Here is a 14,190-nt window from a genome sequence, read left to right as displayed (position 1 = left end):
CAATGCTAGCGACAGACTGCAGCAGCACGACAGTGAACTGAAAATGGCGTTGTGAATCCTACTACATAAACGTTTGTGAGAGGGCAGCAACATAACAATGAGCGGCATGTACACAAAACTACGCAGTTGTCCATTTTGCATGTACACAATTTCGTTGTGGTCATACTAATACCTTGCACTTCAATGAAATTTAATATTTTGTTCAAAGTGAAATTTCTTATGCAAAAAATAAGTAAATGGGTATTTCAAATTATCAATTGTTATTACAAATGACGTAACAGAGCTGTTTTATGCTTTTATTTGTAAAATAACGTCAAGTTTGTGAAACTCAATGAGCTGTAAATAATTTTACATTTTACATATTAGTGGCATCACCACTCTTCCTCGTCTCTCTATCTTCCATTCTACTGTTAACTCTACTGTCGTTGGCAAATATAGGATAAAATTGAAGTTAGCGAGAACGACAACTGTCGGCCTGCCGTCGTGTAGTCGTGCAGATGTCAAAATAGGTCCGTCCATAAGAACGTGTGTATTTTAATATTTGACAGATGTCGTTTGCAGTCTGTTGCGAACATTGTATTCCACACATAACGGTTGTACGTTTCACTTAATACAAAACGAGATAGATATAATACCACACAGCCGGCATTTACTATCAATTTTAATGAAAAATTACTCATTTTCAATAGAAAAATTTATAGAAAACGGTCAATTTCTATATCAATGTTCATTGTAAATTGACTGTTCCCTCGGGAGAAAATGGTTGAACAAAATTGAATGATTTTGATCGAGTCATTTTCAGGGTCAATTTCCAGTCATTTTATTATAAATTTCGATTGTTTTTTCCAGTCATTTCTCACTGATTTTCTAGTAAATTTTCAGTCGTTTTATAATAAATTTCGATTATTTTTTCCAATCATTTCTCAATGAATTTCTAGTCAATTTTCAGTTAATATTTAGTCAATTTACGTGTCAGCTGATAGCCCTCTCAAAACGTAGGGTTGCCAAATCAGAGTCGAATGCTTTATAAATATATAAACTGTTTTTCATACTTTGTTGTTTGTTGGATACTATTTGCGATTTTAAAAATCCATTTATAGTTGCGTACTACTCTGTTGATTATGTAAAGAATCCTAAAGGAACAAATTATTGGCATTTGGTAGAACTTGTTAAAATGGATGCCACTGCCAATGATGTTCCACCAGAGTTCAATGTTCGTGRATTCCCAACACTTTTCTGGCTGCCCAAAAATCAAAAAGACAAACCAGTTGCTTACAACGAAGGACGTGAGGTCATCGACTTCATTAAGTACATCGCCAAACACGCTACGAATGAACTCAATGGATTTGACCGCAGCGGCAAATCGAAGAAAACAGAACTCTAAATGTATGCGGAAATTTGTTGAAATTTCATTTTGAGAGCTTAACAACGCTGCATATTTTGTCACCACTGACATGTTCAAACTTTTCCATTACATAAATTTAAACATTCTCATGTTAAGTTCAGCATACACAGCGCTTGAAAATCTATAATATTTCATTAATTAATTAGTGATAAAATTAACTTTTTTATTTGAATAAAATATACTGATAGGAAAGAAATATAAAGTGTTCTTATTTTGTATGAAAAGTATTTAATTTATTCACACCTTTACATATTTTACTTATGTRTTACGTCTGAAACAAAGAATYATTTAATTTCATTTACTATTTTTACTGTTGTTTTTAGGGTTCATTAACTCAATGTAGTAGTCTGGGAGAAATGAATATTSGTTCTTCCCTCGTAAGCATTCATACGTTACAGTACCGCGTTTGGAGTTGAAGTAAAAATTGTAAACAGTATACGGGCAATTCACTTCTGATATTAGTGATTTTATGTAATTCAAAAAATCTATCAAGAATTTCGCACATTGTATTGTTTTAATTGCTTTGATTGTTTCTCTCCATTCCTGCATAGTATTTCTTGCATTTGCCTGTTCTCTACGTCTATTGCTATTTGTATTGTTAATTACTTTAGTAAATGGTAAGATTTTATCGATATATGATGTGGATTCATTATTTAGATGAGTATTGTTAGTACCTTTGCTATGTAATTCGGGGAAATTGTTATCGTAATTGTCCAAAAGTTCAAAACGGTTACCTAAAATGCCTGCAACTTGTATGGACTACTCTGTAAGAGCTTCCTTCTAGGGTCGTCCTTTTAATTATATACGCTTTTACCCTTGCTGGACATTCTTTCGCTGTTAGTGCATGTTCGAAGTTACAGTTTACACATATTAACTTTTGGCATGCTTCTTCTACTGCATGTATTTGAAAACATTTTTTGCATCTTGACCTAGCTTCCTTACAATGTTGTGCAAAATGGTTAAAACGGTAGCACTTGTAACACTGTGTTAACGCTACGAAGGGGCTTTAATTTTTATGTAGGCATAAGTTACATATGTGTTCAGGGATCGTTTGGTCTTTGAAGAATACTTTCACTCTTCTTGTTGGAATTTTTACATCTTCATTTTAATTTTTGGATTTAATTTCCACCCTTATCGTACGTCTTTCATAAGCTCCTCCATCGTAATCTCTGTAGGAATATCGAATAAGATGCCCACTTTAGATATACAATGTGGAAGGATTTTTGGTTCGTATCCCTTATCTCGCAGTAGTTGCTTGTTGCATAGATCGTTTGCAACTCTTGCAGTCTTGCATAGTACCTTGACTCTCCCATAACCAGCTTTACTTATTTCATTAATGGCGTCGTATCCATATTTTAGTTTTTTTTTATTGAACCAGCGATCGCGACCGCATTTATAGCACTTCGTTCATTTCCTCTATTTTTTGTATCTATGTATACAATGAATGGACCTTGGTGATCTTCATCGTACGTAATTTTTTGAAATTCGAATCTGTTTGGTGTGCTTGCTGTTGAAAGTGGTTTTATAATAATATTACTTTCAATATTAATTTTACCATTGTCATATATGTTTTTTTTTTATATATTTTGGGTTTGTACTATATTTAGTTAACACTTTTTGTATTAAAATGTGCAATTTGTCACAAATTAGACGGATTTTAGGTATAACCGTACACAACCGTTCAGAATGGTATCCAAACTGTTCTCGAAGAATTGTATGGTTTGGTGATTTAGCGCAAGTTTTATGGGTCTTCAAAAAATGTACGTTGATATCACATGATTTCTTGGTTTGTGTTATTTTTAATGCTTTATTTTTGATACGGAACTAGAAAATTAAGTTAGCCTAGGTAAAGTTAAGAGAACGGGTTGATTATCTAAGTCTTGTACGTAAAACACATAAGAGCGTTCCCATATCGTCGAGATTTTTAATCTTACTGCATAGACAATCTCCAGTAAGATGCCGTACTATTACAGCAAGATTAACTTTACTACTGCAGCAAGATTAACTTTACTACGGGCAAGTAGTTCAGAAAATCGCCAGCTTTCTATCTAAGTCAAAAGGATCTCACAGGCGCACAGGAGCGGGACGTCTACCATCAACGTCCATTTAACAGTTCTAGAACTCTAGATGCCAATGGAAATTCAACAATATTCCTTTTCGATGTGAGCGGGACAAGGGTTCCCCTTTTGGTTAGATCATCGGCTTTGAGGTTTACAGCCGTTTCGATTTGTCTAATCACCCAAACGAGTCTCATGCTGAAGTAGATTGTTGCTATTTCTAGTGGGTCCATACACTCCTTGATTAGTTTTGAGTGCCCAGTTGGTGAGCTCAGCGGTATTTTGCTGATTTGCTGTCAGAGAGAATTTCCCTGAAAGATGCGGCACTTCGTAGCAGTCTTATGTCTACCGGCTTCTTAGTAGCAGGCACTTTTACCTGAAGGCACTACAGTGGTCTGGTAACCTAAAGGTAAGATTGACGGAGAGCTTTTTCCAGAAAACTTCCCTGAAGAAGCACGGCACACCTTAAATATAATAGACATTTTTGAAAAATTACTTACAGAAAAGGACTAGGTTATTTATTTCACACAATTAATAGTAAGATCATTAAAGAAACTTGAAATCAGTATACAAAGTCATCTTTAAAACAAAATACATATCTGAAATTTGAATTATCTGATGAAGATAGAAAATATCCTCAAAATATATCGTCAAATCTTCATATAGTATGAGTGTACATACATATATAGTACATCCAATGCAAGTACCATATTAAAGATAGCAAGCATGTTCTCAATCAGTATATTCCATATACGAATGCATTTTTATAGTTTCATTAATATTGTTATTAACAAAGCAAAATATTTTCGTTTTTATTTGACAAGTGTGGTTCTGGATTTAACAAAACTAGACAAAAATTTTCAAAACTTTGCTTTCCATATGCTTATTAATAGGGAATGTATTTATGTACATGTAATTTATTCATAAAATGTAACTGTTATGAAATATTCTCCAGCAAGTGTGGACTTCGTTAACTCCAATTTTTTATTTATTTGCAACAATTTCGTAATATCTTACACACGGATACTTTCGGCTTTGTAGCTCTTAAAAATAGTTGAGATAGATATTGGAGTATATATGATTGTATATATGACACAAATCATATCTTTCATAGTCATTCCTTCCTTGTTGTACATGTAATATTGTATTTGTATTAAGAATATACCTGGTTTTAGACATAAAGGATTTTTTTAAGCAGTTGGTTAAATTATCGTTCATTTTATTTTTGTTTTAAGCAATAAGTACATTTTCTCCATATATCATATAATACCAAACATATTTATAGACTTTGCACATAGCGTCGCACAAACTTTGTTTTGTGTATGCATATGTACCTTACAATAAATAGAATAAGTATAACACTAGCTGCATAACCCACCACAAGAGCTGCACGCTTACGTCTACGCCATCTTTGGTAATCGTGCCAGGTTGTGAAGCGATTTCTATATTCAAATTGTAATTCAAAACTACTTCGGCGAGGAAAAAAGGAAAGATAGAAGTCTTCTAACAAGTGACGGATCAGTTCATTATCTTCGACTAGTAGCGGCTCCAAATTATCATTAATGCAGTTGAATTTTCTAAATGTATATCATATATATTTATTATTCTAATGAAGTTAGCATTTTTTACTCACCGTGGGTTTCGTCGAATTTTGTCAAACCCATCTACAACATCGGTGATGTTAGATGTTAACATCATAAAATTGTTATGGATAGCTCTTTTTGGAATTATGTTAAATTTGTATTTGCTTCGGGTAGCGAAATTTGTTTCTAAGGCTTCCGCCAGCAACCGACATTGTTCGACCAACTCTCGTGTTATAGTCGGCTATAAATACGTATGGTTGATTATTGTTTAAAAATTAAAATATAATTTAATTTAGCAACACTCACCACTGTTGAATCTTCGTAACGTTCATACACCAAAGTTGTATATTCATTATGTATTTTATGTGAAGCCATATCTAGATCGCGAGAGCAGTTGCTTACAACTTCTTCGAAGAAACGAACTGCTGACCAGTCCAGTGGAAGAGGATACATACGTGCCAAAAAAGTTCGCACCTCACGATCTGACCATGTGTGTGAGTCGTCAGTATCGAACTCATCAAACACTTCACCTACTGTTAAAGTTGTTGTTTCACTCATAAGGAACGAGTAATATATAAAAGCAAATTGTAAGTCATTTGTTGAGCGAAACCGATTAGACAAAGTAACGTCTACCTCTGTTAAAAATTTTTGCTGCATGGCATATATTATATTACGATCTAGCAAGAATCCAACATGCGCTAGCACGTTACGAGCTTTGAATCCATAGAAACGATTCAACAACATGTTCGTATATATTAACGAATGAGAATATATATCTTTACTGGATTCATTTTTCAATGTTTTCTCTACGCTTTTTTCCAATCGTACCATATTTTTTTGTAAAGTGTCGGTTGATAGTACTGGGTCATTGGCGTGACTATTCGACTTAAGTTGACTATTATAGTTGTCGACAATACGTCTAAGTTCTGCAAGAGTACTCAGATTTTTATGTAGTACTAGTTCTCGGAAGTGTAAGCCGTTGCGTCGAGCAGAATATTTTCTGTTACGGAACCTTTTTCGTAAAGGAAAATGTCTTATTTCTATGTGCGTTGTTGAGTTTAAAAACGATTGTGGAATTAATTTTACATTCTTATTTACATCAATCTGCTGCTCCATCATATTTTCTTCACTTCTGTCTGATCCGAATGTGTTACAATCGCCTCCGTCATATTGGCATTTGGCTATATTACAATGACGGTCGCACGCCCCATCGCCGATGTATGTCCAAGGGCAGTCTTCAGCACAATCGGGTACCATCCAGGCTTGATAAATACGCACGCCTTCTGAGTTAGTATAAAGGTCTTCTGGGTATAATGGGGCACCAAGAAAAATGTCGTCATTCAAATAGAGAAAACGTTGAGAGAGATGCGGTATACGATGAATGAAAGTTTCAATTGCAGAACTGGAAAATGTTGGTAGGAGTTCTGGTTTTGTAGTAAGTAGTTCGTGTGGAACGACCGTAACCTTTTCAAAACTAAGATCTAGCCAATATGGAATTTGTCCATTAGTTACGATGTAAATATGCCGTACCCAAGGTGCATACATTTCTAGAGATCGCAATGAATAGCGAAGTTCATTTTTGTCATCGAATCTTGCCGGATCATAATTTGGATTATAACGCCTTGCTGAATCAGTAAACATAGGATCGGATCCATTAACCCAAGTATAAACTACGTCGATGGGTTCACAATATGTGCCACTCGATTTTTTTTTCTTGAAATAAAAATAATTTGTTGGCGCATTAATTTAATGTAAATATAGTATACTTACTCTGACAAAAAACATTAAAGCTAGTACTATTGTAATAAATATAATCAACAATCGCCTCCGTCGTAATTTTTTCCAATTATTTTTTAACATTCGACCCCACTTTCTCTGAATACGCATATTGATTAATTCCGAATTAAAAACATTTCGCGTTTCTTATTTGCTTACAACACCATATATCTAAAAAAATTCTATTTGTAATTTATATATACTCTTTTTAAATTTTTCTGATTACACTTCCTTTGCATTTGTAATCAAGGAACCAATATATTTATATATGTATGTATATATATGATTTCAACACTCTCTTCTACGGCTGATAACAAACAAAGTTGCCAGAATATAAAACGAAGATTTGTTTTTTCATTTATTCATAGTACTAGGTTAAAATATTTGGCTGTGTGCCAAATAATAAAATTTTTCGCTGTGCTGTGTTAGGGTGAAATACTGTACTATGCTGTATATATTGATGGAAAGTTAGGGTTGTACGTATTATCTTAAACTAATCGAGATAGATATAGGGTTATATACATATATATATATACAATTTGGTACAGAGGATTGCAGTAGTAAGGGGCGTTCCTGTAAGAAAACTTGTTTTAAAAAGTGGGCGTGGCCACGCTCTCTAACAAGTTTAGTGTGCATGTACTTTTGAAGGAAAATGTCGGTCAATGTATGATTTATATAATTGAAATTCAAGGATAATCCCTCTTTATAATAGTATGTCTGGATGTCAAAAAATGGGTTAATCGGATTAATATTTCTCTTAGCCCGCATATACTTAATACAAAGATTTTCAAACTTCAGGGTAACTTTATATCGCATATATCGGGAAATGAGTGAGTTATTTCAATGAAAATAAGAGAGAGTCTTTCATTTATAACAGTGTATCGTTGTGCCTAAAATAGATAAATTTGAGCGAAAACTTGGCCTAACCATTATATAAGTAATATAAGGATTTTCGAATATCCGGCGGACTCTACTCTATATGATTGGTTTTAAAATATTTGTTTGGTTTTTATTCTTGCAATTTGCAAGAGTATAAATGTTCGGTTGCACCCGAACTTAGCCCTTACTTACTTGTTGGTATTAAAAACTTCAAATATTTTCAATCAAGTTTCATTGGTACTAGTATTATATATAAATGAAATAGACTCGCACAACTGCCTTCTGTCACCTACAAATTTGTATCTGATAAAGTGCGCAGTTATCCGGATTAACGCTGCCTTCTGTCAAGGCTATAACAGCTGCGTTAAAATATAAACAAGAATTATATGCAACTCTGCATGTCACGAGTTCGAGTATAGTTTCGAAATTCAGAAATTCGAAGGTATGTTCATTTCGAATATATCACATGACTGTCATACGCAGCTACAAAGAATTTTGCATTTTGACAGGGCAATTTTCATGGGAAGGTGAAAACTGTTGAATTTTTGCCATTAATTCCCTTATAATTTCATTAAGTTTCGGTTAGATTGCATTTTAGTTTAATATTAATTGCATTATCTTTATTTTGGCGTAAAACGTATCCGAGGAAAAAAAAAACGAAAATGAAGATTGCCTTTCTAATGTTGTTAATAATTGGTGTTGCAGCCGCATCGGACTCCATTGTTTTAGTTTTGGCTCCAGTGTATGAATTCAACATCTTTGCTAAACATTAATCTGTTTAACTCATATCTTTATAGTGAACCAATTCCTGCACTTACTAGAGTAGATAATGAAAGTTTCACTCGCATTGCGAAACCACTTGTTAAGGACCACATGATTGCTGTTTTCCAAGAAGATGATGTAAGTATTCTTTTAGATAATAATTTCAATATATTTTTATGAGTCATATATACTTTAGTTATCATTCAACGATTTTATGTGCAAGAGTAACCGATCTGAACAACAGTCATGTTATTCTCACCTTCAAAATATCACGCCCAGCACTTTTTACATGAGAGTCGATAGCCCTGTAAAAGTGTTGGAAGAGTTGGATCCTAATTACGAGGTAATTACTATCTCTAGAAGCGGAAAGCTTGAAATACCACTGAAGTGCAAAGCGGGAAAAGTAGTATTTTTGAGATTCAGTGACGAAACTGGATTAAATCGCGAAGAAACTTTGGAGACACACGGTATAATTTATACTTCGCTCTATTAAATTTTTATTTATATAGATTTGTTATTTTTTCAGACATTGCCATTTCTAATGTAATGAAACAAGTCTCTTGTCCAACTGTATTTATGTATACATCAATTCCTGCAAAAGATGTGACAGTTAAACGCTCTCGACGTGCACTGTCCGTGGGGGAGACTGCTGCCCCAAAAGGTGGTATTATATTCACTGATACCAAATTCCAAATTTTCTATACAACGTTGAACGTAACAATTGGTAGTAACCCAACAAAAGCAATTACTATAAGCAGTATGAAAATCGATGATCACAATACCACCGACTTTACTGTCACACTCAGCAGCAGTGATGCTGCTGACGTGATCACATTTGGCATTGAGTTACAGAAGGGTTACTACTACATGAAACAGTTGACATACAATAAGGATACAGTGTTCCGCACAAATGATATAAATGCACCTCCAGCCTTCTCTTACTATTGCGGTAATTTAACTGTTTATTCAGCAGCCGGTGATCAACTCCTTTGGAACTCTGTCCAGTTCCAAGCACCTTTTGGTAGTGCCGTTACGACTGTAAATACAAACTATTTTGAATTTGGTGAATCCTGGAATTGTGTCGGTTTTGTTTCACATGCAATTCTTGCTGGTCTATTCGTGTCCGCAATTTTGCTTGCAATACTTTTCGTTGGTATTTGCTGGATGATGGATATCAATACCATGGATCGATTTGATGATCCTAAAGGCAAAACGATCACAATAAACACAAATGAGTAGTAGTTAAACTGCTGATCTACTGTCAACAGTTTTTTTTGCACTGTCAGTTGCGCACATTTCATTCCCTTTTATTCTATTTTAATATATTATAGCAACCTATTAGTCACAGTCTTTGCTTGCAATGTATTTTAAATTACTGTATTACTTGAATCAAATTTAAATTTAATATAAATTGGGAATTAGAATTACAGTAATGTTAAAATTATTCTCCATAGTAGCATTGAAATATTCGTTGGATATCCTTACTAAAGTCATGAGGATTTGTATAGTTCAAAAACAAGTTTCCTTCACAATTTCCATTAAATTTACTCCATCTCTTTACTCAGCATCGACCACATTTGATTTCGCATATGTGTGTTTGTGGGAATTGTGGAATAAACTTATATCCTTCTGAACATATATATTTTTATTTGATTTGGAATGTTTACAAATATTCAATATCTTTATGAGGGACATAAAGTGTTTACGTATGTGCCTTAAAACAAAGTGGCCAAGTGCTGTGTGGGTGCAAACATATTAAGTGTGAATATGTTTGCTCCTTAATATATCAGCGACGTGGTGTGTTTTCGATTAAGAAATGTATACATATACATATGATAATATATTTTAAACGTTCATGTATTATACGTTAAGCACAAAGCGAAAATGTTAAATAATATAGTAGATTACAATAAAGTTGTTCTCTTTGTTGATAAATATTTACATTCTTTCAACTTTCAACGTTAAATGTGCTCTTTTATGATTAATGCATTTCTTATATTTTAACGAATTACCGTACCAACATTCCATGATTATCACCGAAAATATCCGTTAAATTATGTGGAAGCTTTTAAGAAATTTTGAATTACATTCTACAAACTATTTTGTTTTACATAATAAAAATCTTGCTTTGGCATCAAAAGCAATTCACATGGACTACTTGGGAACAACGATGTCGCTAAATACCCAGACGGTAATGGAAGTAAATAGGAGGTCTAAAATGTGTGTGTGTAAAATGAGTGACTTATAGCGTTTGGTTGGGCAATTGAGAAGTATGGTCGTCTTTACTTGTCAGTATATTTAGAAGTATGGTCGTCTTTACTTCTCAATTGCCCACTCAGTCCAAAGTTGCACCTACTCACAACAGTTATTCTGCTCTGGATTTCGAAGCTTTCATTGTTGTTGCTGTTAATGCGGGTGACAAGGCAGACGAAATTATCTACAACTTCAAAGCTATGAGTTGTGACCGTCAATAGTAACATGGGAGCCTAGTTGCGAGTGCGACGACTGTTTGTTTGATGACAGGAGAAATTTAGTCTTGCCCACGTTTACTGCCAGACCCATCTGCTTTGCCTCCTTATCCATTCTAGATAAAGCAGAACTAACGGCGCGGGTGTTGAGGCCAATGACATCAATACCATCGGGATACGACAGCAACTGTACACTCTTATAGAAGATTGTACCTGCTGGATTGAGTTCGGCATCTCGAATTATTCTCTATAGCAGCAGGTCGCCTTGTCTGAAACCTCGTTCCGTATCGAACGGCTCGTAGGGGTTCTTCCTTATCCTGACGGAGCTTTTAGTATTGCTCAACGTCAGTTTACACAGCCTTTTTAGTTTTGCGGGTATACCAAATTCAGACATCGCGGCATAAAGGCAGCTACTTTTCGTGCTGTCAAAAGCAGCTTTGAAATCGACAAGGAGGTGGTGTGTGTTTATTCTCCTCTCAAGGGTCTTTTCCAAGATATGGCGCATGGTGAATATCTGGTCGGTTGTTGATTTGCCAGGTCTACAGCCACACTGATAAGGTCCAATCAGTTTGTTGACGATGGGCTTTAATCTTTCACACAATACGCTCGATAGAACCTTATATGCGATGTTGAGGAGGCTAATCCCACGCTAGTTGGCGCAGATTGGGGGGTATCCTTTTGTAAGAATTGGGCATAAATTTCAATCGTTGTTCATGCTCTCGTCCGACCATATTTTACAAAGAAGTTGATACATGCTCCTTATCAGTTCTTCGCCACCGGCAATCCATCGGCCCCCGCCGCTTTATTGTATGCTATTCAAACTTCTTCATGGTCGAGCAATTGAACGTCTGCTCCATCGTCATTGATTGAGGAATCGTCTTCTCCTGGCGTTACGCTTTCATTGCCCTTTAGCAGGTTGGAGAAATGTTCCCTCCATAATTTTAGTATGCTCTGAGCATCGGTTACTAGATCACCTCGGGGGGTTCTGCAGGAGTATGCTCCGGTCTTGAAATCTTCTTTTCGTAGAATTTTCGAGCATTATTTACCGACAGATGTGCCAAAAATACCTTGCCCACTCTGGTGTTAAAGTCGATAAACACGAATTTGACATCGTGGCGGGGCGGCTCTCATAGGTGCGCTCTAATCGCTCAAAGAAGGCATCTTTGGTCACATCGTCATTCTCTTCCGACGCGGCGTGAGTGCAAATCACCGATAAGGTCCTTGTGGCACAGTCAGTCTGTCTGTCAGACATGTCATCAACCAGCTGGGCAGCGGCATCTTCCCAAATAAGGTACCGGACTCTCCAGGTGCATGCCCTTACGTTAACCTTAGTGCGTTTGCATGGTCGTCATAAAAAGGGGCGTCTCTCATCGGAGGCTGTTTGTGCTTTTTCATTGGGTGTGAGTTTTACGTAGCCCTGTGGAGAGGATCTCTCGCCTTCTCACTTTAGTTCACCTTCAAATGGATGTTCTTTGACTACCTAGAGGATACTTGGTCTACAATTAGGACCGGAAGTCGTGAGCTGCTTGAGCCATATGCAAAATAATCGTTTCTGGCCACTCCCAAGTGATGATGTCAAGATGGCAATCAGAGAACCTTCTTCACTTGCGTGAACTTCTACACATGACTCCATCCAACGAAGGCACAACTGGGTCTAAAATACGAGTATATCCTCATGAAACTTTGTACAAGTGTTTCTTGGCAAAAGTGAGGACGGGTTTGTAGTTGGGCGTAATCGGACCACTGCCACTCCCACCAAACGCCATCAAACGGAAACCTATAGAAAGCCATAACATACCTGTTGACTAAAATTTTCAAAAAGTGGGTGTGTCCACGCCTTCTAAAAGGTTTAATATACATGTCCCCAAACTACTTACGCTACAACAACTGAATTCACTTAAAAAGCGCGATAAATAAATAACTAAATAAATGGAGGATGGGGTCATGTGTGGAAGTTCACGCAAGTGAGGAAAGTTCTCTGATCGCAATTCACTTGGGAGTGGCCAGAAACGATTCCTTTACATATGACTCAAGCAGCTCACGACTTCCGGTCCTTGACCAAGTATCCTCTGGAGAACATCCGTTTGAAGGCGAGCTAAAGTGAGAAGGCGAAACATTCCCTGCATAGGGTTGTGCGCTGGGTTTGGGACCCGCCACGTAAAAAAACCAACCCAATGAAAACGGCACAACAGCTCGGATGAGAGACCCCACTTTTGATGACGACCATGGCAAACGAAATAAGGACTACGAATTGAGGGCATGCACCTGGAATGTCCGGTCTCTTGTATGGGAAGGTGCTGCTGCCCAGCTGGTTGATGTCCTCGTAAAAGAAAAGGCTGACATCATCGCCGTCTAAGAAAAGCGATGGACGGGACAARGACGGAGACGAGTAGGTCCTTGTGGCATTTACTACAGTGGCCATATAAAGGAGCGCAAGTTTGGTGTGTTATTCGTGGTGGGAGAGAGACTCCGTCGCCGAGTACTATCATTCACCCCGATGAATGAACGTCTGATCGACTTCGCCGGGGCCTGAAATATGGTCATCTGTAGTACTAGATTCCAGCATAAGAAGATACATCAAGCTGCCTGGCTGTCTCCGGATCGAAAAAAGACCAACCAGATCGATCATGTTGTGATAGACGGAAGACACGTCTCCAGTGTTTTAGACTCGGACCACTAAGAATAGCAGCCAAGATTCGTACGCGTCTCTGTGCAGCAAAAAAACGCACGCCATCAAACACAAGGAAGGTTCGGCGTCGAGAAGCTGCATTCACAACAGACAGCCGAACGATTGTCTACTCGGCTTGCACTCTTGCTCTCTGAGAGCACTCGTCAACAACTCGGTATAAGGGAACTGTGGGACGGCATTTCAAACTCCTTATGTACAGCTGCAACCGAAACCATTGGTTTTCGGAAAGTAAAAAAGAACAGCTGGAGAGAAAACATGCTGCCTACCTCGCAACGTTACGATCGACCACTATACGTGCGGGATGGGATAGATACCGTGAGTTGAAGAGGGAAGCGAGACGTATTTGCAGTCAAAAAAAGAAAGAGGCCGAAATGCGTGAGTACGAAGAGCTTAATAAGCTGGCCGATAGGGGTAATGCTCGAAAATTCTATGAAAAAATGCGGCGGCTTACAGAAGGTTTCAAGACCGGAGCATACTCTTGTAGAACCCCCAAACGTGATCTAGTCACCGATGCCCAGAGCATACTTAAATTATGGAGGGAACACTTCTCCAGCCTGCTGAATGGCAGTGA

The 14,190-nt window shown here is 36.8% G+C and overlaps 2 protein-coding genes across 4 annotated transcripts; one reads left to right on the top strand and one right to left on the bottom strand.

Annotated features, from left to right (window-relative positions):
• Positions 1–4,647: 4,647 nt before the first annotated feature.
• LOC108969583 (N-acetylglucosamine-1-phosphotransferase subunits alpha/beta) lies at positions 4,648–10,556 on the bottom strand. Of its 3 annotated transcripts, XM_018934381.1 has the most exons (5): positions 10,480–10,498; positions 6,816–6,992; positions 5,352–6,758; positions 5,096–5,286; positions 4,648–5,039 (listed from the first exon to the last, which is right to left on the bottom strand). In XM_018934381.1, exons 2-5 carry the CDS (start codon positions 6,930–6,932, stop codon positions 4,742–4,744), a joined length of 2,013 nt encoding a protein of 670 aa, XP_018789926.1. In that variant the 5' UTR covers positions 6,933–6,992; positions 10,480–10,498; the 3' UTR covers positions 4,648–4,741. The 3 variants fall into 3 exon arrangements, with proteins under 3 accessions (XP_018789926.1, XP_018789927.1, XP_018789925.1); XM_018934382.1 differs by lacking the exon at positions 6,816–6,992 and having other exon boundaries at positions 10,480–10,556; XM_018934380.1 differs by lacking the exon at positions 10,480–10,498 and having other exon boundaries at positions 6,816–7,201.
• On the top strand, positions 8,168–10,399 carry LOC108969585 (V-type proton ATPase subunit S1). The gene is made up of 4 exons (XM_018934383.1): positions 8,168–8,442; positions 8,498–8,600; positions 8,659–8,929; positions 8,989–10,399. Exons 1-4 carry the CDS (start codon positions 8,363–8,365, stop codon positions 9,699–9,701), a joined length of 1,167 nt encoding a protein of 388 aa, XP_018789928.1. The 5' UTR covers positions 8,168–8,362; the 3' UTR covers positions 9,702–10,399.
• Positions 10,557–14,190: the final 3,634 nt, after the last annotated feature.

This window comes from Bactrocera latifrons, unplaced genomic scaffold, assembly GCF_001853355.1.
Source record: "Bactrocera latifrons isolate USDA-ARS-PBARC rearing strain unplaced genomic scaffold, ASM185335v1 scaffold_259, whole genome shotgun sequence".
NCBI classification, from domain to species: domain Eukaryota; kingdom Metazoa; phylum Arthropoda; class Insecta; order Diptera; family Tephritidae; genus Bactrocera; species Bactrocera latifrons.
This window is presented reverse-complemented; position numbering and strand designations above follow the sequence as displayed.

Coding starts and splice junctions, on each gene's coding strand:
- LOC108969583 (XM_018934381.1), bottom strand. CDS start 6,932: ATGCGTATTCAGAGAAAGTGGGGTCGAATGTTAAAAAATAATTGGAAA. Junction 6,759..6,815: donor CTTTAATGTTTTTTGTCAGA/GTAAGTATACTA, acceptor TTTTATTTCAAG/AAAAAAAAATCGAGTGGCAC. Junction 5,287..5,351: donor GTTACGAAGATTCAACAGTG/GTGAGTGTTGCT, acceptor ACGTATTTATAG/CCGACTATAACACGAGAGTT.
- LOC108969585 (XM_018934383.1), top strand. CDS start 8,363: ATGAAGATTGCCTTTCTAATGTTGTTAATAATTGGTGTTGCAGCCGCA. Junction 8,443..8,497: donor GTTTTAGTTTTGGCTCCAGT/GTATGAATTCAA, acceptor ATATCTTTATAG/TGAACCAATTCCTGCACTTA. Junction 8,930..8,988: donor AGAAACTTTGGAGACACACG/GTATAATTTATA, acceptor TTATTTTTTCAG/ACATTGCCATTTCTAATGTA.